This window comes from Lonchura striata, chromosome 20 (genome assembly GCF_050655825.1).
Source record: "Lonchura striata isolate lonStrDom1 chromosome 20, ASM5065582v1, whole genome shotgun sequence".
Taxonomy (NCBI): domain Eukaryota; kingdom Metazoa; phylum Chordata; class Aves; order Passeriformes; family Estrildidae; genus Lonchura; species Lonchura striata.
Genome location: NC_140722.1, coordinates 14805700 through 14831972, shown reverse-complemented (window position 1 = coordinate 14831972; position 26273 = coordinate 14805700). Strand labels below are relative to the sequence as shown.

The 26273-nt window shown below is 49.0% G+C and overlaps 1 protein-coding gene and 1 long non-coding RNA gene across 10 annotated transcripts in view; one reads left to right on the top strand and one right to left on the bottom strand.

Annotated features, from left to right (window-relative positions):
- Positions 1–279: 279 nt before the first annotated feature.
- On the bottom strand, positions 280–23680 carry ADNP (activity dependent neuroprotector homeobox). Of its 9 annotated transcripts, XR_014949713.1 has the most exons (8): positions 23547–23679; positions 14267–14423; positions 12983–13028; positions 11566–11872; positions 7340–7452; positions 6201–6293; positions 1381–4601; positions 280–1343 (listed from the first exon to the last, which is right to left on the bottom strand). XR_014949713.1 is itself a non-coding variant. In XM_021534018.3 (7 exons), the coding sequence occupies exons 3-7, from the start codon at positions 13022–13024 to the stop codon at positions 1473–1475; spliced, it is 3684 nt and encodes a 1227-aa protein (XP_021389693.3). In that variant the 5' UTR covers positions 13025–13028; positions 14267–14420; positions 23547–23680; the 3' UTR covers positions 280–1472. The 9 variants fall into 9 exon arrangements, 7 of the variants coding, with proteins under 7 accessions (XP_021389693.3, XP_021389694.3, XP_085414453.1 ...); XR_014949714.1 differs by lacking the exon at positions 12983–13028 and having other exon boundaries at positions 280–1244; positions 1341–4601; positions 14267–14420; positions 23547–23680; XM_021534018.3 differs by having other exon boundaries at positions 280–4601; positions 14267–14420; positions 23547–23680.
- LOC116184381 (uncharacterized) overlaps positions 22890–26273 on the top strand; it is a 29774-nt gene continuing 26390 nt past the window's right edge. The window contains exon 1 of the long non-coding RNA XR_013340884.2: positions 22890–23054. This is a non-coding gene — a long non-coding RNA (uncharacterized LOC116184381). The remainder of the gene's footprint in view (positions 23055–26273) is intronic.

Genomic DNA, 26273 nt, shown 5'->3' with positions numbered 1-26273 from the left:
AATTCACAGACCTCCTTTCCCCGGGACGCAGAGCAAGCAAACCAGTACAAAGCTATTTATAACTGTGTTCTACAGCACTGAACAGGAACAACACATTTCAGCCCAAGTTACTCTGCAGATTCTCAATAACCTTGAAGGAGATTCAGTAAGTACTAAACAGAGAGGCCCCAGCAGGGCTGGGCAACGCTTGGAAAAACAGAGGCAAAAGAGGAGGAATTAATATAGTGAGGTGGAATTTACCAACCAGGCATGGAACACTTGCATGTAATAAAACAAATATTTACATTAAGCACAATACAGCAATTTATTTAGATGCTTAAATGAAGAATACAAAGGGAAATAAAGATCACAAAATTATACATACTACAACAGTGTGTCATATATTAGATGGTATAAATGAATACAACACCTTGTTGGTGTTAACTAAAGATAAAACTAAATATCCAAACCCAGCACTTTGTCTCAGTGTGCTGCTTCAACACAATACACTTTTATACAGATCTAAAAGGTGTCAAAATTAGTAGCTGCAAACTTGTTTCTTGCATGTGATTTTTCTTTTGTAGCTTAAAAGATTTCAGAAAATGGCTCTGAAATATGTTCGTCATCAGTTGTCATGTCAAGGATATTCAGAACAAGAAAATTCTATAATACAACAGAGCCCAGATATATTCTTATGTTGCTGGCCTCTGGTTGGAGATTGTACAAGGTTATGTGCAAAAACTAAATCTGTCAAAATTAATACTAGAGCAGTCTCAAGCTTTGCTAGGGAAACTAGATACAGCATTTATTACACAGCAGGGCAACACTAAAAAAGAGAAACAGATCTATGATGGGTACACAAGAACAGTTCCATAAGCTTCACTTGAATAGGTCTAAAAGACTGTACAAATATACATTTCAACTATTCAGAATGATACATGAAAACTCCATTTCCCCAGAGTCTGCTATACAGGGCACCGGGTTGCTGGCACGGTGCTACCGGAGAGGGGCCTCTTGGAAAGACACAACTCAACATGGACAAGGTGAAAGGAGGGTTGAAACTGCAGATAAAATAATCCTCTGCTTTTCTCTGTGTGCATTCTGGAGCCACCAGCGTATCCATTTTCACATTAAGTTACTGTGCTCATCCCAGCAGGAACTCCCAGCCCCGTGGGCCAGCAGGTCTGTACACGGCCCCAGGCAGCAGCGCCCGGCCGTGCCCCGGGGCAGGAATGCCTGGCAGGGGAGCAGAGCCCGGGGCAGAGCTGGGCCCCCGGGGCAGAGCCAGGGCTCGGGGAAGTGCCAGGCCCCCGGGGCAGAGCCGGGCCCCCGGGGCAGAGCCAGGGCCCCTGGGGCAGAGCCGGGCCCCAGGGCAGTGCCAAGCTTCCTGGACAGTGCCAGGCCCCAGGGCAGTGCCAAGCTTCCCGGACAGTGCCAGGCCCCAGGGCAGTGCCAGGCCCCGGGGCAGAGCCGGGCCCCCGGGGCAGAGCCGCTCACGCCTGCTGGCTGCTGAGCTCCACCCCGGGCAGGCTGCCGTGCATGGGCTCGGCCCCCACGGCCCCGAAGCCCTCGCCGTCCTCGCTGTCCATTGTGCTGCTCTGCCACTCCATCTGCTCGCTGGCCAGGCTCTCCTCCAGCTCGGAGGTGTTTTTCCATTGCGACTGGTCCTTGGACCAAAACCCTTCTACTTTTCCATAGGAACGATTCTTCCACTTTGACTGCTCTTCATCGCTTTCAGATCCACCCCCCTTGGCCTCCACAGTGGGTTTACTGCTCCCGGCATCTTCGCTCTGGGAAGATTCATCTGTCCACACTTCTGGTTTTACCTCCAAGGCATTATCTTCAAAATCTGAAACCTGCTGGGAGCCAGGCCCACTTTCAGACTGGGAAGCTCCATCTTTCCATTCCACTGCATCATCCTGGTCATCCTGATCACCTTCACTATCCGAAACGTCACCTACCAGTTTTGTTGGCTCTTCAGCAGCAATCATCTCTTCGTATTTAGAGCTTTCCTCTTGTTTTTGCTCGGCCTTCTCTGGAGACTGTAATGTGTTTTCCTCCATGATCTCCTTGGCTAAGCCGTCCTGGGGGTTCTGCACTGTGCTGTCGGACGAGGCCTTTCCACCCACGTCAGAGACGCGCTGGCCAAAGGGACTGCGGCTCTCGCTGTATTCCTCCTCTAGGTTTTCGTAGCTGTCTGAGGAACTGTCATTGTCTTTTTCCAAGTTGATTTTTTTATCAACAGTCTTACTGGCATTGACTCTGGAATTCTTCTCGTCGTGGTTTTCAAACAGCCATTCAGCATCAAAATCCATCTCGTGTTTGACTTTGTTCAGCTCTTTCATGTTGAAGCCCAGCAGCACCCCGGGTTTGTATTTTTCACAATCCCTAACACATTTCTTCCTTTTGTTGCTGAAGTGAGATGCGATGTCAGATTTCCAGAGCCACAGACTGGCCGCCAGCTTTTCAATCTCTCTCCGAGTGGGGTAGGGCTGCTTATTGAAATATTTTGTAAGAAACGTTTTCCTGGCTTCGTATGAATCATCTTCGTGACCCTTGGGGTCCAGTGCTAGAACTACAGGCTCTTCAGGCTTCTCCTCAAAGGCAGAGGGGGAGTCATCGTCGTCCATCTTCCTCTTCTTCATCAGGGGGAACTCCATGTGTTCGTAGGCGCGTTTCACCGGCGCGGCCGCCGGGGACTGGCCCAGCCGGGACGACGTCCCCTTGTCCTGCCCGTTCTGGGTCTTGCCCACGCCCCTGCAGTGCACCAGGTGCAGCGTTATGGTGGAGGCCGTCATGTTGCTCGTGTACACGCCCAGGCAGTGGATGCACTTGTAGGTCAGCTTCTTCTCCACGGGGTGAACCGTCTGGATCACCTGGTGCCTCTCCCGGAGGTGATGAGCCAGTGCGTCAGAGATGGGGCCTTTTAGGATTGAAAAGCACAGAGGACACAGAGTTTTCCCCACATCTTTTTTGTAGGGCACCGCTGCTTGTGGAGAACTTTTGACGGGTATGTCAGATTTCTCCTGGATTTTGGGCTGCGGTTTTGGCGGGACAGGGGGAGTGTTCTGAGCGTGGTAAGCTACGGATTCGGCAGGAGCATCGCGCAGGTTGTAGGTGGTGACAAGGAGGTGTATGTTCGTGTGGCTGCCCTGCTGCAATGTCAAATCAAAGGTCAGGGTGGAGTCAGTTTTAGGTCCCATCTCCTCGTCCACGTGCACCATGCGCATGTGGGCAGCCATTTTCTCCACGTCGTTGAAGGTGGAGCGGCAGTAGGGGCAGGACAGCCCGTGGATCAGCATGTGATTGAGCAGCGTGTCCGTGGGCAGGTAGCGGTTACAGTAGAGACATTTGCTCGTGAAGTTGTGGATTTTCATGATGTAGTTGGCCACCGCAGGCACCTTCTCGGCCTTGTGCTCCTTCTCAAAGTGGACACTGTACACATTTTCGGGGAACAGCTCGTTGCAGATTGTACAGATTTTCCACTTCTGCGTGGACGAGGTGTTGACAGCGGAAGGACCTGTAGCAGCCACGGGGGATTTGGAGCCAGACTGACCCAGAGCTCTGGATGCTGCCTGGGACTGCGACAGCGACGTCTGTTTGAGCTGCGCCGAGGACAGCGAGGAGGAGTTGGCAGACTGCAGCGAGTACCTGGCTGAGGCCTGGGACCTCTGCTCCCCTCCCAGAGTGTAAGGCCTTCCATTGCCACTCGCTGAAAACTGTTTCATGCTTTGTGATTGTTGGGAAAGAGAAACAGGTGCATTGCCACTGAGGCTGAGCCTCCCCCCTGGCTGACCAACGTAACTGGGGGGGACTGATTTAACCCCGTAATTGTTCTGCTGGAGGTGAACATTTGTCATCATGTTGACTCCTGCAGAATTTAACGTGGGCTTTGGTATAGTGAGTCTGTTCATCATCTGCTGTGATGAGAGCGAGCGGACACTGCCAGCAGAGAGGGCACCCATCCTCTGAGGGAGTCCCATAGGCTTTTTATCCTGGGGTTTGGGAGCTATTAGCATCAAAGGTTTGGATCTCGGAACCACTACGTTGGTGTGACCTATCATCGCCGTGACCTGGTATCCGATCCGTTCGTGGTCTTCGATCACGTGTTGGACTAAAGCTTCGTAGGATTTCGGCATGAAAAGGCATCGTTTGCAGTGGATACCCCCCTCCTCTCGGGCGCCGGAGCTCAACGGAACCGCACCATTGAGGGACTTTTCGCCTCCCTTGGCTACGTAAGGAGCAGCAACGTGCTGAAAATGTTCCCTGTAAATGTGCTTTCGAACGATTTCGTAGAGCGGGTCACGGTAAGTGCACTTCTTACAGTAATAAACAGCTTGTTCCACACTGTCAGCCTGCTTGGGTTTAAGGCTCTCGTGTTTGTTTTTATCTTTGAAAGTGCTGATGCCGCCACTCGGTGTACTGGCATTGGGAGCATGGAATATTTTAATGTGCGTTTCCAAAGTCTTTTTGTCCGCGTTGAAGGTACAGTAGGGGCAGTTGAGCAGGATCCTGTTCTCAAAGTCTTCGCTGTGAACATTCCGGAAGTGGCTTTTGTAGGCTGAAAAGAACTTCGAGGAGAAGGGACATGCACTGCAGCAAAAGGGCTTTGTCCGATAGTCCTTGAACAGAGAACAGAGCACAGACTAAATATTCAACTGCACTTAGCAAAGTAACACCCATGATAGTCTCTACACAACCTTTCTAAACAACACTCACGAGCCCCCTGCAACTGTCTCAAACCTTCAATTCATTTCTCTCCCATTTCTGGCTGCAGATACTTGATAGATGTAATATCTATGCTATGTAAGATCTATAACTTCAGCTATTTCAGTGTCTTCATCCATTACGCACACTAATAGCAAAGATGGAATTCCAAACATTTTTTTTGGTGAACAGAAGGATGCAAGCTTACCAAGACACAGGCTATACAAGCCCTTAAAGCCACCAAGCCTCTTCCTTGTGATCAAAGCACAAACTTGATTTTTAAACCAATCTCAAATGAGGAACCAAAAATGTGGGAATTCCACCCTTGTAGTTTGCCTGCAGCTTTTGTCCCATTCAATGTGGTGCCAATGCAGCTCTTGTCAACTGCTGTAGCACAGTCTGAAGTGCCACTGGCCTTAGGGACAGCCACAAGCAGCCTGGCACTTCAGGTGGGGTAACATAAGGAGTCCAGAGTTAGAGAGATTCCTCCTGAGTGTCAGAGCAAATCCTGTGCACACGGGTCACAGGTGAGGGAGTTGGAGAGCTGCACTCTCCCTCTGTAGAAGGAAGCTGAAATATCTGCTCTGGCCACCTGCTGAAGCCTCACACACCTGTGGAGATTGGCCTCAACAAACCAAGCAAGAGCTGTCTCCTTTTATATTACAATTTTTATTCTGGGTTACCTAGAAAAAGGGACATCGGTGCATTTTGTAGAAGACAGTACTAAATGGTAATTTTCAGATTCACAGTAGGAAGCCATGAGAGGATGGGTCCCAGTTTCCTCTGAGAGCAGTACCTGAGCTCTGAGGCGCTCACACAGCGATTCCTTTCAGAGAGGTTTCTGACCTGTCACTGCTGTGGTGACTCTGTCCTGCAGCCCCAGCAGAGGCTGCTGCAGCCCACACCACTTGCTTGAACCAACAGCATCGTTTCCTCCCTCCAGTGCTGGCTCAACTCAAAATTCCTTTATTATTGGCTCAGAAACATCACAACAGCAGGACTTCCAGGGTCACTGAACTGCTGTGCAGAACCAGAAATGCCCAAAGCAGATGTGGGACACAGCCTGTGGGACCCAGAACTGCACTGACAGTGACCCTGCACCACGCAGCAGAGTGAAAACAGCTTTGGAAGGGATGGAAACCAGGAATAAAACATTTAAGGAAAGGTAAAAGACTAATTGCCAGTTGTATAAAATAGTTGATCCTTTGGTTAGAGGGCTGGTGAAATTGTGCTAGGATTGGGAACAGGTGGGAATGGGCTCCTAACGTGGAGCTGTTTGACTTGAGCAAGGACCCATCAGCCCTGCAGCACTGACCACCCAGGCTCCTGAGACACACACCAGGAACAACTTTACAAAACTAAGACAAAAAGCACATAGCTTTTTGCTGCCCCTTGAGCTGCCAACACGTGAAAATCAGTGAGGAAAAGTGCAGGAAAGGCTCTTGGCATGTCTGGGAAGTGCCCTTCAGCACAACCCATCTCCAGCCTCAGTGTCAACTGAAACTCTTACCAACCTGGTTTTTTGTAAGCGATGGGTCCCACAGTCCCACATCCTCCCATGTAGTGTTTTTCAAATAAAAGTCATTAGGTTCAAACTGCTTAAAATCCTGGAGAAGGGAAGATGGGAAGAGAGGACAGAGAGTCAGAAGCAAGGCCCAAGGGCTCCCTTAAGCAATCCCTGAGCACCCCTGCACCCTCCCAGGTGCTGCTGGCCAAGGCAGAGATCATCACTCAGGGCAGGGAGGGAGTTTGGAGGGCACCTCCTGGAAGGGGGAGAGCCCTGAATATTCTCCATATCACAAAACACCTGCAGAACATCTTCGGCACCCATCCTCCTCACCAGCCCAACACTGTAGTTACAAACTCATCTCATTCCAAAAGCAATCCTGGAGAAAAGTGCTCCCAAACTGATGTGTGGGTTTGGGGTTTTTGGCTGCTTTTTCTGGGAGTGGTAGTGTGGTATTTATTTTGTTTGATTGGCTTTGTTTGGATTTTAATTAATTTCACACAGGAAGCTTTTAAAGTTGGACATGTGTGATGTCCAAGACACCTAATTCTTATTTAAAAAATTATTTTATAAAGCATTTTTTGGCATTTAACGTTTGGCATGAAGTCAGCAGCACATAAGGACTCAAAAATAACACTTCCACTGAAATGAATAATGCAAGTAACATTGTCCCAGTTCAGCATTCTCCCCTTAAACATGAGAGTTGCTCCACAAATTCTGCAAGCAGGAAGGACTGGCATTTTTTTCTTACACATTTCATTTAAATGCTCTTTAAAGAGACACTGAAAGACCAGGCAAAGCTTCAGCGATGGAGTTTGTCCAGAAGAGCAGCACAAACACCCTTCCCTGGCAGGAATTGACCCAGGCACAGAGGTGATTCTGTAACTCCAGGACCTGCTGCAGCACAGACACCCTGAAAACCTCAGACCATTTCTGCCCCAACATCTCACACCAGTCCTGGTTCTTCCAGCATTCCTGAATTTCAGTAGCCACGAATGTTTCTAGAAGTGTTTATAGGTACATTATATCTCAAGTTTCTAATTAACTCCTACTTTGTGTGGATCTTATCATGGCATACACAAATACCTCCCTATCCCCCTAACTCCGCAGCATTTCAGCTCTAACTCTTGGAGGTGCCATACTTACTTCTATATGTTCTTTACAATATTCCAAACCAATGTCACTAAGTATTTTTTTCACAGTTTTCCGGGCCTTTCTTAAACTGCCAAGGTTGTTGACAGGAAGTTGGAACATAGTTTCTATTGGAAAAGAAGAGTAAGAGAAAAGGTTTAAGTCAAATGTATTTTGTCTGATAATGCTGCACTTTTAATTCAGTAATTGTGTCTCGTTCCCCCACAGAGCTGGTACCAGAGCTGTAGCATTCCCTAACACACTGTTGCATCCCTGCTGAGGCTGCCCATGAGGCTGCAGAGGGCACTTCTGAAAGGGCAACAGACTGATGAACAGCTATTGCAGGAGCAACGGGCTGCCTCTGGAAAGAACTTTCATTTCTTTAGAGTGTCTGTCTTTACCAGACCCTACACTGAAGCACCTCAGAACTCAGTTCTCTCCTGTGCAATGTATCCTAACTGATCTGAAAACTGGCAAGCTGAGCTTCAAGGTTTGTGCCAGTCTTGCAAGAGATTTCAGTGTCTCTTCAGTGATAAAGATGCTTCTTCTATTCTGCTGTAGGTAGGGTAAGAAATTAGTGCTGTTTCCTCCCTCCACTGTACTCAGAGCTTTAACTGGCTGAAGCTGTTCAGCAAACATTCTCCTAGGAAGAGGGGATGTGAAAGCTTGGTGAGATCCTTCCAGAGAGAGGAAGCATTGGGAAAAGAACGAGAGTTGGCTTAAATCTCTCCATGTCCCTGGGAATTGTCAGCCTCCCTCCCATCAGTGCCCAAAGTTCCACTGGGCCTGGCTGGGGCTGCCCAGCTGAAAGGGAATCCAACTCATGAACTGCTCTTGTCCTATGTTCTATCCATCCTCACCTCCACCGTGAAAACAATGGCTAATACACCTAGAGCAAGCCAGGTCCCTTTTAAAGATGAAGAGTGATTTCAGTGCTTCAGGAACACCTCCAGTCACTGCATGATTCCACTTCTCAGAAAAAAATCAGTGAAGCAGCTCAATCAAGTACGGTCAGGATCTGAATTAATATTTTCATATTAAAGTGAATTTCATATCCAAGGAGATCACCAGAAATGTTATTCCTGGTGATTAGTATGAACTGCAGAAAGAGCAGTGCATGAACATGGTGCATGTCAAAGCTCCTGGCAATCTGGGCTGCTTTCTTCGAAACCCAAGTCCCCACTGGCAGAGTGAACCTCTGTGCTTGCAAAGAAAAGCATTTTTTGTCTCGTGACACAGCCAGAGTCAGTGCAGAGCTTGTCTTTAAGCACTGATCACTTGTACACCTGAGCCAGCCACAAGTCTCAAAACACTGCTTGGTATCTAAAAGCTAATTTCAAAATGCCACTGAACTTCTTCAGCAAAGGCATCAAATGCTTTCTCTTGATTCCTGTGTCTAATGCAGCTAAACATGCCACAGGTACAGAAACTCAAAGAGAGCAAACTATTTACAGCTGCCTGAAAACAACATCTCTGGTCTAGCTGCAGCATCTTCTTGCCTCTGTCCTTTGCCTGCCTCAGTCAAATTTTAGACATGAAATTCCCTGGATCATAACAGAGGACAGAGTTAGATCTTCACTCCTGAATCCTGAACTTTTAAAGGTCAACTTTGCAAGTTCTGCTGGACAGCTGAATCCAACTCACCTATCTGTAACAAAACCCCTCATCCTTAGGCATACACAGTTCATTTTATTTAGGCAATGTCTGACTAATCTTAGTGAGTGGAGAGCCAGATACAGTCTGACATTACAGGCTGTGACTCCAACAAAGGCTTTTAGCATCTCCATCCATTTCTATTTACAGCAAGTAACTCCAGTTGGAATGTAAACATCACTCTGCTGCCACCTCCTTGGATGGGGACATAAAAGCAGTTGGGATTAAACAGCCTCTCAAATCATCATCTAGGTATTAATGCTGCCCTGGAAATGAGGAATACTTCATCTGACCAAAAGCTGATGCTTAAGGGAAGACACCTGGAGCATCTCTGACCACATCCATCTACACTGAAGTGCTGGGTGGAATGAATAAATGACTGCTTAAAACCAACCCAAACAACACCTTGACTAGAAATATCTAGGTAGGATCTTCAGGTGCCTCAGAAGACATATCCCAAAGCTCTCCCTCATGTCTAGTGCGTGTGTACACAAACTGTCTGGCTGCACCAGTCACCAGGGGATGGCAAAGGAAGCACAGTGACCATGAGCAGTATCTGTGCAGTTCCCAGCATAGAAGTCTTGTCTACAGACAGGAATTGACTCCTAGAACAATTCAGTAGCCAAATGGAAGCAGAAAGACAAGCTATCAAAGAACAGAAGATAAGTAACTTAGAAGCACCACACTCTGGGATCTCATTTCCCATTTACAACAGTGAATGTTTTCTTCTCTACTTCCCTGTGCAGTGCACAGAGCCCTTCCTCTGATCTCAGCCCCAGCACTGCACTCTGACCCCACAGAAGGTGTGTCCTCAGAGACAGAGGGAGAAACACCAAACTTTCACAGCAGTCAAATCATCAGAGGGGATAAAGGACAGAAAGACTGCACCTGTCTCTACACTTCAGAAGCTGCTTCTCTTTTAGTGCAACTGAATTCTTATTCTCCAGTGGGTCTTTTGTACTTTGGCCCTGGTCAGCAGCCCCCTCTGATGCCCAGGTAAGAGGTGCTGGCTGTTCCTGCTCTGAGCAGGAAATGGAGGATCTCCCCACGTGCACTTCACAGCAGCCACAGGGATCATGGCTGCTGTGACTCTGGGAAAGGTGCACCAGCTTCACACCAACCCAGCCTCTTTCTCTCTGCTGAAATCTTCAGCCAATATTCCAGATGTGCCCCACTGTGTTCCTTTCACGCCTGGACATTATTCAGGATGCTCCCTGTGCTTGTTTGATGTCTCAGCTTTCGTACAGAAGAACCAAGCACAATGGATTTCTACTGTCACAGGCTGCAGAGCAAAACAATGGTCTTCAGCCAGAAATAAAGACCTAAAGAAATCATCTGGAGGAAGATGCTGCTGCATAAAGGAACCACGACAGCACCACTCTAGTCTTCTAGCAAATCTAGTCTAGGTTTTATTCTATCTATACTTAACTGGAAATGCCACCATGTCCTGCCCACGGCCAGGAAAGCCTCCCACAAGCAGCAGGTACAGAACGTGGGGGACCCTGAGCACTGCACTGAGCAGGAGTCTGCCAACAGTAGAGCCTGGGGACAGCATCACTGTGAAATGGCAAGAGAAAACCAATTATGGAATCCCCAAAAGCTGTAAACAAAACACCCAGTGCCCAGTGCCTTTTCTCTTGTTCAGGCACCCCAGACCTGTTATGAGTTGGCCAAGGCTCTTCACAGAGGCCACTCCAGCTACCCCTCCTGCACTAAGGTAATTTCTTCACAGGATCACCAAGGAATGGCCAGGGTGGGAAGGGACGTTAAAGCTCACTCAGTTCCACCCCTGCCATGGGCAGGGACACCTTCCACTATCCCAGGTTGCTCCAAGCCCTGTCCAACCCAGCCCTGGACACTTCCAGGGATGGGGCAGCCACAGCTGCTCTGGGATACCTGTCAGAGGCTCATAGGGAACAATTTCTTCCTAATGTCTTCTAATTTCTTCTTTTTATATCTTGAGATGAATGTTTCTTAATAGCCTTCTGTGAAATTTACACTTCCATTCAACTTTCACTAAATAAGTGACCTCAGAGTAAAACTGCAGATGTGATTACAACCCTCTTGGACATGATTAAAAAGGATAAAATATAGCATCAGTTTTACCTTCTCTTAGGAGCACATGAGGTTGACCCTTCCCTTCCTAATGTTCTCATTTATTCCTGTTATGAAACTTGAGAAAACCTGAACTTTTTGGTGATCTGATGATCAGAATTACCAACTACCCTGTTGAACAAAGCATTAGGTGTGAACAAGTGTGCAAAGCAGACATTCGTATAAGCAAGGTGCAAACCCAGCCTGTTCTGCCCCATCGTGACTCAGCTCAATCTTGTCTTACTAAAATAATCAGCAGTGTAAGAACTCTAGATCATTAAAGCAGATTGTTAATTAACTTTGAACTAAAAGGTGTTCAAAATAACAACTATTTGCTGTTATTTCTGTGCATGCTTATAAAAGACAACAGCTCTTACTCTCTGTTCTCCCCTCTCCCCCTCATCATTCTCTGCTGCTTCCCAAGGTCCATCCTTTCCGTGCTCTTTCCCCCTCTCCTCCTTTCTTTGCTGGTTCTTGGCCTTCTTGGTCCTTACCTCGCTCATTTTCCCTCTTCTCCTCTTCCCTGTGCCAATTCATAGCGTCCACATTCTTTCGTCGTTCTCTCTCATCCTGTCTCCATCGCTTCTTGATATCTTTGTCCTTAACTTGCTCATTTTCTCTCCTCTTCTCATCATCCCTGTGCCATTTTATTGTTTCTGTGTTTTTCTGCGGCTCCACGCTTCTTTTGAGATAGTCTTGTCGCCTCCTCCTCTTTTTTAACATATCCCTTTCCCTGGCACGAGCCTGCTTTTCTTTCTGGGAAAGAAAAGCTTTACGGGGCATCATGAGCTGCTGCTGTACCTGCAATAATATCGCATCCATGGAATAATGCACTCTGTACATGCACTCAGGCACAACACCTCATCTGGAGCTCCACACCTCACACTCAGTAAGGCAATGCCCTGCTCCTCCTCTTCCCTCCGGGGCCCAGGCTCGCTCCAGGCTGGGTCAGGCCAGGCTGGCCAGCTCCAGGGCCACCTCGGCAGCAGCCGTGCCCCCAGGAGCCCCAGCTGAGCAGTGGCAGTGGCACTTCTGTCCCCTCCCTGCAGCTCCTCCTCCCCCAGAGCCTCTGGCAGCCCTTGGCTTTGCTGCTCCCGCTGAGGAACAGGCTGTGGGTGGACAGAGGTGTGAAGGGAACTTGGGGACCTTCAAACCAGTCCCCTCTCTTCCTGGAGAGATACATTTAATCCCACTTTAAAGTGTTCGTTTTTCTTTCCAGACCTCCATCTCCACCCAGTTTGGGTGAAAATGGCTCTCTTGGCTGAAAGGAGGGAGGGGGGATTAGGAGACAAGCCACAATCTGAAAAATTGTGTAAGCTTTGTTTCCTGGGGAAACCTGGCCAAAACATTTAACTGCAGTTAATGAAATAAGTCCTGACTCATCTACCCAGACTTCCTCCAAGTGTGTTGTGTCTTGCTATTCACAGGAACAAAGGGAAAAAAATGAGACTATTTACTTGGAGGTTCTGCTGACAGCATTCCTGAGGGGTGGGGATTCTTGGGGTTGGTGTTCTGAGGCTTGGGTCTTTTTGTTTCTAAAGAGGTGTCAATGGAGACTACATTAACAAATTGTTTTTACTTTTGGTCATTTCTCTGTAGTCACCCAACACATTCACATTTTCAAATGTAGAAGTGTTACTACCTGCAATTTTGAAATCATGGAAGAATTTATACTATTATTGATAACCTTTAAATATTTTTCTGTACACAATAAGTAATGTTTCAGAAATGGAAAACTGCAGTTGTAGGCCAGGTTTGAGTTTTTTGGTTGGGTTTTTGTTAAGTTTTGAAGAAAGATTTGCAGAGGTCTAATCAAAATGAAAACTGCAGAAAGGACAAAATTACTAGATTACAATACTTAAGCAAAGCCTAAAACAAAATGAAACAAATGTACTTTTAAAATTTAGCTACCTTATGGAAAGCACTTGTTCCCAGCATGCAATACTCCATCATTTTCCTACAGAAAAAGCAATGTTTCAAACCCTTATTCTAAAAGCTGTTCCTTTCCCCTACAATACACCCCACCCCACACACTTTAACCCTCTGTTCTGGTCTATTGACTTAGTTAGGTCTGCCATCATGATCCCATGGCTTTCATTCCAATAATTCAACCCCAAATTTCTTAATATCCATAATAATGCTAGAAGTGAAGGACTGCAGCAGAGTCAAACACCATAATAAAAAAAAAAACAACTAATGCAGGGTTGTAACACGTTAGTACATAAAATTCAGATTATGCTAAAAATTGCTTTATTAAAAGGGTAGCTCTCTACCAGACAGCCTGGGTTTGGGTATTAAATATTTCTCAGTAACAGTTGGCATTAAAATCAAAAAGCAACGGGAACCCAGGATCAGCACCCTTAGTGCAACCCAGACACTGCAAATCTGTACCATAGCTTCAGTGCTCTGTGGGCTGGGTGCCAGGACATTACTGCTGTTTACTAGAGCAAACTTAGCTCATTAACTTCATAAATGTACATTATCATTACAATTTTATCAGTAACCTGGTTCAATTTCAATAACAATAACATGAAACACATAATGCAAATAATTTTCCCTTCCCAACCCAAGGCAAGTACCAAGATTTCAATCTGTCGTTGTTATATTTTCTTTCATTTGTTTCTGTTTGGTTTGTTATTGGGGGCTTTTCCCCCTTTGGTTTTATCTTTTCACAGGATTCTCCCCTCCCTTCATACAGCCCACTTTGATTGATCAGTTTATAAACAAATGATAGAAAATACCTCAATAGAGAGCATTTCAGCTGAATTTTCAAAATTAAATATTTCATGTGAGATTCAAGTAAGTCATGTCATATTCCAAGGGACATATTAAAGGGACATCCAACTTAAATTGCAGATCTCTGAACTTCCCTATCCCAGGTCAGAGTTCCACCCAGTTTGTTTAGCATTCCAGAATTATCTCTCATGCAGTCTAAACCAGCTTTCACTTTCACCTCTGATGGTTTTAAACCGACAGAAGAGGGACCAATTAATCTGCAGTGAAGCTGCTGGAGTGACTGAACCCAATGCCCCCAACCTCTCAATTTTTCTAGAGCCCAAGTTGGTGTTCCTTTAAGTTCAAAATGTCCAAACCTCAGAAGTGAACGGCAAAAACTATCCTTTTTGTGCCCATACTTTGCCAAATGAAAATCTTTACTCCTCCCCATCTCTGCAGTACTTCTGATGAGGCATTTACCTCCAAAATGAACGGTGCTTGGGCGTCTCAGACTCATTGGACAAGTTTCAAGCACAAGCCTCCAAAGCCAATTCTCCTTGCAGAACGCCCCCTCAGGGCTCTGTTACACCCCCTGGGGGAGCCCAAAGCCCGGGCACAGAGGAAGGCTCATATCCTGCTGGACAAAACAGAGAGCAGAGACAAGAGATAAGAGATGCAATAAGGGCAGTGTCACACTGACAGGTACAAACCGCAGGGGCTGCAGGGCAGCTGTGCTGCAGCAAGTCTGAGCAGGTTTGTGCTCCAGCAGCCGATTCTGCTGGGGGACTCTGCGGCGCTCAGATTTCAGCTCGGGTACCCAGCTCAGAAAGCCAGCAGTGCAGAGGCTGGGAATGTGCTCCTCACACTGCACCCCCCTCTGCAGTGCCTGGCTCACCCCACGAGCACCTCACCTGAGCTAGCAGCAGCACAGCTGCACCTGGGCACCTCAGGGACACTGTACCATCCCTGGACGCTTCCTTGGAGGTTCCCATACAAGCAGGTCCCACCTTACACGACAATGGGACATCAAACAGGTGCCTTCAGCCATAACCCTGGGGACACACATTTTTGGGAAGCACTGGATTAAAACTGGCAGAGGATGGGGAGTCTGGGGGAATGGCATGCAAATGATCACACTTTGCTGGAAGTGATCCCTCTTCAACTGACATCACCCACGGATAGAAAGTCAGTCTTGCACATACTGGAAACACAACAGGTAACATTAGAACCATAAAATCTGAAACTACCAAATCTAAAGTTTATAAAAGCAAAACTTGTTGAGTCATTAATAATTCCTCTGACAGGGAATAAGGCAGTATAAATTGTTAGACTTTAATCTCTTGATTACTCAGACAGAATAGCCTGAAGTACAGAGTGCATTTCTTTGGCAAGTACACTTCCAAGACAAGACACTACAACATTTTAAGAAATTAAGAAAGATAACGTTATTAAAATACTTCACATGGCAGCAAACCTGAATACTGGAATACTGCATGTGCTTTATTTAACAAGAGCATCACCCATACCCTGAGTCACACGAGGATGATGGGTTATTTCATTTCACAACGCATCACTGTCTGACCAGAAGGCAGACTTTGTGTCCCCATGTGTCTAGCAAGTCCAAATGAACTCTCTCCCTGCAGCAAACACACTTCTGGGTGAGGACCCATCAGCCTCGAGAGCACATCAGTGCCAATTACTGCATCAGCCTGATGATACTGAGCTCAGGGAAGTACTTCATCCCATGCTGGGTCTCCCAAACACTGAGGATCATTTCCCTGTGCTGTGCTGCTGACAAGGCTCCCCAAGCATCTGGCACACTTCTTATCTTATGGCATCCAAACTCCTTTGACTTTAGCCAGTATTTTGCCAGTATTTCAAGCTGAAGAACTTACTGGTTTATACCTAACAGCTCAAGACAGAATCATAGATCACAGCTGGCAGCAGCTCCGTGTTCCTGGGCAAGATGAAACAAGACTTGGTTTCTTGATACCATGTGTTTTATTTCCCTACTCAAACTGCTTTTGAAACAAGCAAACTTTAACAAATTGCCCAGTAAACTGCCTATCATAGCATGCTCTAAAAGCCAGCCATGAAACAGATTTGCAGAGAAGGCTGGTAGTGCAACACTGAGTGAAATCTCTTAAAATACAGGGGAAATACGCACGAAAATGAACCTGTGGTTCCCACAGCAACAGAAAAGCTGCCTCTCTGTATATGCAGGTTAAATGATGCTCTGTGGTGTGATGGTGTAGAATATTCTATATTCACATGAGGACAGTGATGGCCTGTCTCTGGGACCTAACAATTCCTGGACAGCTGAGCAAGGAACTGTGATAGACAGGAAGCACAAGGGTTATCTCAGGGAATAGCGAGCAAGTGGAATAGAAGTATCAGAAAAAAGGAATAGAAGTATCAGAGAGAATCTGTGAGAACAGAGACTACTGAGAGCTTCCTTGAAAGGAAGAGTTGCAATTAACTCTTTCTGCTCCCTGTACAGAGAGGGATTGAAGAGTCTTTTCCAACATACCTCTCACCGGCTGACATTGAGCATTTTCACTTTCTTCCCTGGAACACTTCCCTTTCCTTATTTCAGCATTTCTGGCCTAGTTTTGTGAGGGCTGTGCACTCACACTCCTGTGCAGGTAATGAGATTTGCAGCTCAGCAGCACATCTGAAATGCCAGACAACTGAGGGCTCCTTTTGCAATCCGCTGTAATCCCGGAGGGAGCCTGTTTTGTAACAGGGACATTTCCAGCTGAGAGCAGGTCCTCAGCCTGGGCCACCTGGAGCAGGAGGCTCCTGCCCAGGAGCAGGGTGGGCCTCCAGCTGCTCACAGCTCAGCTCCAGCAGGGATCTGGGGTGCAGAGGCAGCACCTGCTCTGAGTGTGCGCCCAAAACAGGACTGGGCACATGAAAGAGGAATCAACACAAACCCTCTGAAAAGCCCAGCTTTGAAGCTGAGGTTATGGAACTGATGGAAATCCCCAGCTGCAAGCTGCTGCCTGGACAAAGCAGTGTAAGAGCTGAGCCACGCTGTGCACAGGACACACTCCAGCTCTCCCTCACAGGCAAACAGGCAGTTTGTTAACAGCCCCTTGGCCAAAAAGCCAAGGATTTAAAAATATTAAAAACCACTTCAGAGATTAGATCAGCAACTTCCAAAGCCTGTCTCAAGTTGTGTGTCAAAATAAAAAGGGCCATATCACACCATTTTTCAGGGCATCCTACACAAACATGGCCTTAGGAGAGAAGTTCATTTAAAACGTGTACTAAAGAAAACCTCACCTTATCCTTGGGAGGAAATTCTGAGACTAAAAACACTTAACATCCTGTTTCAGTGGTTACAGGCAATTTTCAGCAAAGGTTTATGAAACTCTGGTTTGTACCTTTTTGTTTGGGCTTGCTGCCTAGCCTCAGCTTGACTCTTGCATTAAGAACTCCCAACTTCCCATGCAAGGAAGAACTACGGAAGGCAGTTGTAGCGAAAGGAATCAGTAAGGCTGATACACCTCAGTCTCCATTCATTCTTTATTTAAAGGCTAAAAAACCACCCTCTGCAGTCCTGCAGACAGGGATCTCCTAAGTCATTCACACACTTCTCATTCTTGCTCAATTTCTGGAATTTTCCACTGGAGCCCGAAGCTCCATCTGGTGGGTGTGGACACTCACTGCAAAACTGAGCAGGAATTAACTGTTTCCTCATCAACTTCGGTTCAGCAGGAGGAGTCCTGGGCACTGTGTCATCTCTAAGCCCCAGTCTGAAATACAAAATGGTCAAATTTTCACTGCTCTGGGAACCACAAGTCCTTACTTCTGTTCTGATGAACAATCTGCTTCCCTATGCTCTGTTGGGACCTGCTGGTGGATTTTCTGATTTTGATGATGTAGGCTGAGGTATGTTAAGGAATGATGGCAACCGTAGTTGAATGTTTTCTAAGGGATCTTTTCAACACACATGATAAAGGCCACATCAACTCTGGCAACCTCTGTTGCATTCTGAAAAGCACTTTGAAATCGTGTTCATTCTCTAGGACGCAAGAAATCCTGAATCAGAGACACTCATAGCTCCAGAATTAGGCTTGCACACCTTCTGCCATCTTAGAGAATATCTTTTGTGACTGTTCAAGACCTCCACAGATAAATGTTTATATGCACACAACATGGGCAGTTAAATCAATATTCAATACACATCCTCAGTGTGAGAGCCAGGCTTGTTCAGGGCCATTTCTAAAAGATTTTGGTGTGAAATGCAATAAAGTCTGCACATCTTGCAGAAATTTGAAATCCAGACTGGAGATCATTGAAGCACAAAGGATATTATTTGCTTACACCATGATATCCACACTTCAGTGATCAGGAAAAACGGCTGCATGAATATGCTCTACAATTCCAAAATAATCCTCATCTAGATTGTAGCTAAGCATGAACAATCCCAGAATAAAAATAATTTTGGAAATAGAAGCATGATTAATGAATGAGCAGTTACCATTTAAATTAAATCAAGAATCGTCTTAAAATTTTCAATCCAAAGCTCACAAAAACATTTGTGTAATTAAACAAAGCAGCACAGTAGTTGCTGTAAAATGTGCAAGAACAAAGCAAATAATCAATACACACAATTTATGATTGGATTACACTGACTGAGAAACTGCAGCCAGATTAGACTGCAAGTGAAAATGGTCCCCTGCCCTCTGTGTCATGTTCCCTGATAGCAGCACTGTGCCAACAGCCAGAGCAGAGCCCCGATGCAGCCAGAGGAGTGGCTTGGGGCAGAGCAGCTCCTTCCCTCGGCCTAACAGCGGTGCTGGGCCCCGGCCAAGCCCTGGGGCAGCAGGAAACGGCTCCAGCCCTGCCCTGGCAGCTCCCCCACACACAGAGACAGACACAGACAGACACACAGACACACTCACACACACAGTCACACACAGACACTCAGGTATTCACACCCAGAGCGCAGAGCAGCTCACAAACCAGCACACAAAGAGCACAGCAATACTTTCCCCAGCCCATCCAAAGCCCCGCCAATCCACGCTGTCTCAGACAGCAGATCCATCAGATACTGGAGGGATCTCGCCAACTGGCTGCATCTGAGTTTTCCGAGGGTAAAAATAGGCACTGAAGGAGGCTGGAGCCGCTTGTTTTCCCTTGCCTTACACTTCACACACGCGAGGCACAAACGCTGCCATTACAACACGGGGAAAGGCTGTAAACAAGAGCTTCAGACCAGTCTCACACTGCACATTTACCTCTCCCTTTCTGTCTAAGCTCCCAAGGGCTCCAATCCCTGCCTACATTGCAGTTAGTCCACCTCAGCTGCTGCTGTCTTCCATCTGCCTCAGGAACCTTTGACAGGCTTCATAGCAACAGCAGCAGCAATGGGGAAACAAAACAAAAAAGAAGATCACAAACTTGAGTTTGACTATTCAGGTGAAAAAAGCATTATAAACACTCTCTTGCCTGCTTAGGCTTCCAGAGCCATTTTGTCCCCTTACTGCTGCTGCTATGAAGCTGCACCACCACCACCTTCCTCGGCCCAGCTGCAGCATGAGCACAAGCCCTGAGATCCAGAGTCTCATCAGAAATCAGTGCACACAGAGGGACAACAGCATGAAAGAAAGCATCGGCTGAGACCTGGGAGAGGAGCCGGGGCAGGGAAGAAACAGCCAAAAGCGAAGGCAGGCCTGAGAGCAGGCCCTTTCCTCCACCTGCAGGACTGGAGGAGTTGGAGTGCTCCCTCAGGGAACAGCTGCTCATGCAGTTGCTTTATTTTTGTTTCTTGTAAATTGCTTTAGAAAGTACTTGAGAAGTAGATATTAAATGAAAGATCTGCAGGTGTGGTGTGTCCACAAGGTCAACTACACAGGCCTTGGACTCAACAACCACTCTCAGTTTTCATCTAAATAATCCCTAATGCCACCTTAAAAAATGAAAAAAACAGTAAGGATATAAATGGCAGTAACTGAAAGTGACTCACTGCATAAAAAATGGTATTTACTCCATTCTTACTCCAAACCATCAACCCTCATTCACATTCAAGAGCACTACAGAGAAATCAGAGACACTAAACACAAGCTCCTGTTTGCCTTCTGACTCCAGAGCTGCAGTGAAGCTGTGAACAATGCAGTTCTTGCCTTGAGGCACATGGCCCTCAGGTAGAAAAACAGGAGTCACACCCTCTGGAAGAAGCCTTTATTCAAATCTGGAACACCCATCTGAATTTCAAACCAGACTTAAGTTTTTTCCTGAAAGCTCAAAAGGAACAGGCCAATTTGGCCATCTTGCCTAGGAGAGCAAGGGCATTCTTCCCAAATATGCCAGGTGAGGCAAAATAAACCTCTCACATACAATAAAGGTACAATATTTATTTTTATTAAAACTAAATTAACATCAGTAAGGGTTCTTTTTTTTTCCAGTGCAGAGACTCACAGCAGCACCTTTCATTGTCATCCCATCTTTTACACTATCAAGAAACATCACTAGCAAGAGATTTATTTTTATGAGCAGAACCATCTCCACATTAAAAATTATCCTGTTACGATAATGTTCATAGGAACGATACCTTACATACCTTACACACACACACACACACACATATATATATATATATATATATATATATATATATATATATATATATATATATATATCTGGGCACAGAGCAGCTCTTGACTCAATATACCAAAAAAAAAGACTGTGTGATGCTTGTTTAGATACAGGCCAGCATAGTCAGCTGTTGTGTTTTTAAACCAGCATGGTGCATGCATCTTAAAGAAAGTAATTCCACTAAACGTAGCATTATTAATATACAAACTCAGCTGCACTAATGACTTTTAAAAATGTGTCCATTTTGCCCATGCAGGTAGAGCAGCTCCAATGGCACCTGTGAAACAACACAGTGGGCAGCTCAGCCCCAGAGCTGTTCCCTGCCTCTCCCGGCACCTCTCCTACAGTCTTTAAACTGGTCCTTCTCAGGTCTGATACTGCTTTGGTCATTCCCAGCAGAATTTTGTTTCCCTTAAACATCTCAAGTAGTAGAGCAAAGATGACTTTCCCTTTCTGGAGATAAAACCCCACAAAAAGCACCCCAACACATCTCCTATTAAGTTGCTAAATGTTATTTGCAGCTACCTTAAAACAAACACATTAACCCAGGAGCACCATCTTTTCTTTCATAAAATCACTTGGTTTCAACTTCTTTCTTTGCATCAATCAAATCAGCTGCTGTCTTAATAACAAGCTATAAAATATACACTCAGACCATATAACTTATGACTACTGATAAGATCCTGGTATGTTTCTGTATTCCAGGAATTCCACTGTAAACTTCAATGTTTACTTTCAGTATTTATGTTATTACAGAGTGGCAAAGCTGAGCTGGGACTAATGAGCCATTATTCACCTGCAGCGTGTGAGCAGCACAACCCAGCTGCCCCAGAAGACATGTCCTGCATTTCCCTACAGCTCACGGTGCTCAGAACAGCGCAGGGATCTGGGCAGCACCACCAAGTGAGAGTTAAGTAAGAGTTAAGTGAGAGTTTACACTTAACCCACACGCTGTGGCAAGGACAGGGACCTCTGTGTCAGTGTCAGCAAGCACTTCTGACCACTGGTACCTTCTGCCCTACACACAGAAAATCCATCACGTTCCTCCTCTCAGCCTGAGGAGCACAAACACCTTCCTGGGCGCTGTGTTTGTGCAGCTGGTGCTTAACACTGCAGGGCATGAACTTTCCAAGACAGTCAGGAGTTCCTCTTCGGTCTTCCTCTCCTGTGAAGGCTTTTCACTCCCAAGTGTGGCACTGGGTCTGTCTCACCTACAGGCAAAGGAGGAGCCTTTCACCTTCCCCTGCACATCCAACAGCACCTACCTCCCACAGCCCAACACAAGTGAACCGCAGGCTCTTCATGACAATACACCCTGAAGCATAAATAGTGGTAACCTAAAGAGATGCCTCCTACAAACCTGCCTGATGGACTTCAATTCAAAACAAAAAAAAATTAGTTTTAGTAATGGGGCACTAAAACGGTATCAGTTTTCAATGATCTCAGAGACATCCCCTGGGAGCATCTCATGTCTGCTGGATACCAAAAAGTCACTCTTGAATGCTAACTAAGAAATAATGCTAATTTGAGCAAAGGGCAGCTAACCACCAAAAATAGTGCAACAACATCCAGCTTGGTATCAATTTTAGAGAACAAATTATTTGTTGTGTGTCAAAAAGGACATCTCTATTTAGACTGAAATTGGAAGTATTTGCTGTGACAGTCTTCAGAAAAGGTAACCATTATGTTACAACCCATCAGCATCTGGTGCAATTCTCTTAACAACAGGGTGTTTCTGGTCTGTTGTCTCTTTTAAGATTTCAGCACATATCATGGTAATGTCCATCTGCTGATATCAAATTACTGCCCAACATCTGCAACTGCACATCTGCAAAGGAACCAAGCTTTGGTTTGGTTTGTTACTAAAAGCAGGAAAAAAAGGCTTTTCTGTTTCTTAAGCAGACTGATCCATCTTTCTCACCTAGAGGGATGACAGCTTGTGATTATGAGTTTGCAGAGTCCTGAAGTGAAAGTTTTCCCGAGTAGGAGACCCTGCAGGAGGGAGCACTGCTGAGGCACACAAGGCTGAGCTGCACAGCAGCCAGCTAAGGTCGGTCCACGCTACCCTGACAGGCGGGAATCCTCTGTCTCCGTTACCTCACACCTCCAGACAGAAACAGAAAATACCAGCAAAAATAAACAGAAACATAGCTATGGAAAAAACCCTTAACTTAATGAAAAGGAGAGGACGCAAACCTCTTTGACACCTACAAAACGGCTTGAACACACCCAAGGAACAAGGACCACCAAGACCAGCGGTGACGGGGCTGTGCCCCGCGGTCGAGGCTCGCCGCTCTCGGGGGCTGCGGCCACGTGCGCAGAGCCGGGCCAGCCCCGAGCCCGGCCCGCGCCCCGGTGCCCCCGGAGCGCTCCCCTCCCCCGCCGCGGCGGGCCCGGCGCGCAGGGCGCCCCCTGCCGGCTGCCGCCGCGCAGCGCCCCGCCGGGCGCGCTCCGGTTCGGGGGGGCGCGGCGTCACGCCCGCGGCCGCTGCCGGGGCACCGGGGGCACCCCGGCACCGCGCACGCACTGCCACTTGCTTCGGAGCCCCCGCCCGGGCCGCAGCCGCCCGGGAAGGGGGTGCGTGGCACGGGGGCATCTGCCCGGTGCGGCCGCGAAGCTCCGAGTTTGGCGTCCCCCGCCTTTGTCTCGCAAACGGGTGTCGGTAAGCGTAGCCCGGGGCACGGATGGGTGAGGTAACGGCGCTCCGTGCCGCAGCTGCGCCTCGGGATGGCAGCGGCGGGTCCCGCCTTTTCCCGCGGGCAGGGACCCCTCGGCTGCTCCCATTCATCGCATCCCCGGCGCCGCTCCAGCACCAACTCCGCCGCCGGGGCCCGGTGCAGCTGCACCCAGGGATGCCGGACGCGGCCGGCGGCTGGCGGTCCCGCTCCCTCGGGCTGCCGGGACGCGTCCGTGCGGGGAAGGGAGGCGGCCGGGGCCGGCGGCGGGCAGGGAGCAGCGCCGCGGTGCCCGCACCGCCGGGGCTCCTCAACGTGTGTGCGGGCGGGGAGGGGCCGCTGCCAGCTCCGCACGCCCGGTGCGGCGGGCAGGGCGGCGGGCACGGCGCGGGATGCCCGCGGGAGGGAGGGAAGGAGGGAGGGGGCGGTCGGGCGCTGTCCCCGCCCGGGTCGCACCGCGGACCCGCGCTCGCACCTACCTGAGCGGGCTCTCCTCGCAGCGAGGGCGGGCTGGGGCGGGGGGGGCGGGGGGGCGCCGGACCCTCCCCGGCGCCGCCCGGTCCCGGGGCGGGCGGGCGGAGCGGAGCCGCCGGCGGCGCGGGGGAGACAAAGGGGGAGATGACGGGGGAGGGGGTGCAGTGTGCGGGGCGGGCGGTGCGGAGCGGCCCCGGGGGCGGGGGCGGCGGTGACTGGGCCGGGTGGCCGGGGCGGGGGCGCGGGCGGGGGCAGCGCCCGGGCCCCTCAGACAATACAGCCGGGTCCCGCTGCCCACAGCCTGCCCGGGCCAAGATGGCGGCCGAGAAAGAGCGGAAGTGACGCCAGACCCTCATTAGCATACGGGACTCATTGTCCGGCGGGAGGGGAGGGGGCCGCGCCCCGGGGGGGGGGGCGGGGGAGCCCCGGGGGTCCCCGCGGGACCGGCCCCGCCGCGCCCGCCGCACCGGGCGGGGACGCGACCCCGCCCCTGGGGGGCCCCCGCGGGGCGCACCGGGCCGGCCGCGGCCATGGCGGCGGAGGCGGCGGCGGCAGCGGCGGCGGCGGGATCTACCCCGGCCCCGCTAGGAGGCGCCGCGCCCTGCGCCTGGGTCCGGCGCGGGGATCCCTCCGCCGCGCCCCCGGCCGGGACTACATCCCGTCCTGAGGGGCCGCCGCCGCCGCCGGGGCGGGGGCGCGAGCGGGGCGGGGCCCGCGAGCGCGGGGACGCGCACGTGACCGCGGGGCGGCCCCGGGAGCGCGCGCGGGGCTCGTGCGGCGGCGGCGCCTCAGGGCGGCGACCGGCCCGGCCCCGGTGTCCGGTGGTCCTGCCGTGTCCATCTGCCCGGGGCTGCGAGGATGCTGAAGGGCCTGGAGCGTCTCCGTGCCCAGGAAAGGCCGAGCGAGCTGGGGGTGCCCAGCCTGGACGCGAGCCCCAGTGAGAGGGGCCTCCGCCCTGGCTGTCCCCGGGTGCCGGAGGGCAGAGCAGGCCCGGGCTCTGCTCCGGGGCCCAGCCGTGGCACCAGAGCCAGGGCAGGGCCTGAGCCCAGCAATTCCCCTGCCCAGGAGGCAGAACTGCCCTGGGCAGTGCCAGCCCTGAGCAGAGGCCAGAGAGGCTCTGGGGTCTGATTGCAGAGCAGTCTGGACACAGGCCTGTGCCACGGGCTCTGGGGTGGCCCTGCTGGAGCAGGGAGGTGGCACCGGCTGAGCCACTGTGTCCCTGCCAGCTGGACTGGCTCTGGGGTTGTGCCCATCGCAGCTCGGCCAGGGCAGCCTCACTGGGACACCCTTTGGCAAAGTTGCCATGGGCTGGGACGGTGGCACCGTGAGGCGACACGAGCTGTGTGCTCTACACGCTCTGAAATCCAAATTCATCACAGAACCACAGAATATGCTGAGCTGGAAGGCGCTCACCAGGACTGTTGAGTCCAGCTCCTGGTCCTGCACAGGACAACCCCAGGAATCCCTCCATGTCCCTTCAGACTTTGGGTTAACACCCTGAGAACGAGCCAGCGCCCAAAGGCGGGGCTGTGATCTTTCTGGTGAGCCCTGTGCACGTGTGGTCACACACACCTGTGGATGCCACTGGACATCCCATTTTGCAGCAGGAATGTTGGATCAGGACAAGAGCCCACGTGTGAGTCTTCCTTGTGGATCCTGACGCTGTTCAAGGTCTCTTTAACAAATGAGGATGATTTCTAAAAACCCTTCTAGGAGTGACAGGAATGGATGGCTTTTGTTACTTCAGAAAGACACAAACACTTGGAGGAGGAAGTAAAGTGTAATTCCCTCAATCCTCAGTGTTCACACCCTTTCTGGTTCAGTGACACGTTGGAGTTTAAGCTCACAATGCTAGAAAGGAAATTTGACTCCTTGCTTGAAGTGCAGAAGCAAAGTTGTCACCAGTTCTTTAGACTTCATGTAACTTAAGGATCTCCTGCATTTACAGGTGACTGGTGTCCTGACAATCTGTACATGCTGTTTATCACAATTCACTGAAGTAGCATTTATGAAGAATTTAGTGATGTTTTGTTCTGTCTCTGAGGCTGCTTTGAGACTTTCTGACTCAGTGGGACATAGAAATCCCCTGCTTGTGGCTGCAAGTCAACCTGGGTTTCACTGGCTGCTCCCATGGCATCTTCACATCAGTGGTCATAAGAAGTCGGGAAGTCACAAAATCTTTTTACATGGAAATGTAAATTAAAAACCCAGGAAATACACAAAACTTGGAAACCAAAGCTAGTGCTTTGGTGTTAAAGAGCCCCTAGAACTGAGGTACTTTGAGAGTTCCCTGAGACTTGTGTGGAATCTGTCTCAAGGAAGGAAAGCAAAAAGAGCTGGTTTGGTTTTCCTATAACAACATCATTTTGCCTTCCAAGAGTCGATTATTTTTCTCTGATGGCACAATTATTGAAGCATGTTATTGAAGCATGTTGGGGAACAATCTGAAACGTCACTAAGGCAGGACCATATTTAGAAACTCTCAATTAACTTCATGGCTGCTTGAGCCAGTCTGCTCCTGCCTAAAATACACAGCCCCACACCTGAGCACCTTCCTATACAAACACTATTTAATTTGTGCCTTACCACTGGCCACTTTTTAGCCATCACTTAACATAAAAAATACACCAGCTCCAGAAGAACAACCCACAGACCTGCTCTAAGGGCTGGATTTGAGTAAGCAGAAGTGTCTGAAGGTTGGAGGAACCGAGTGTAAGTGGGATGTGATAATG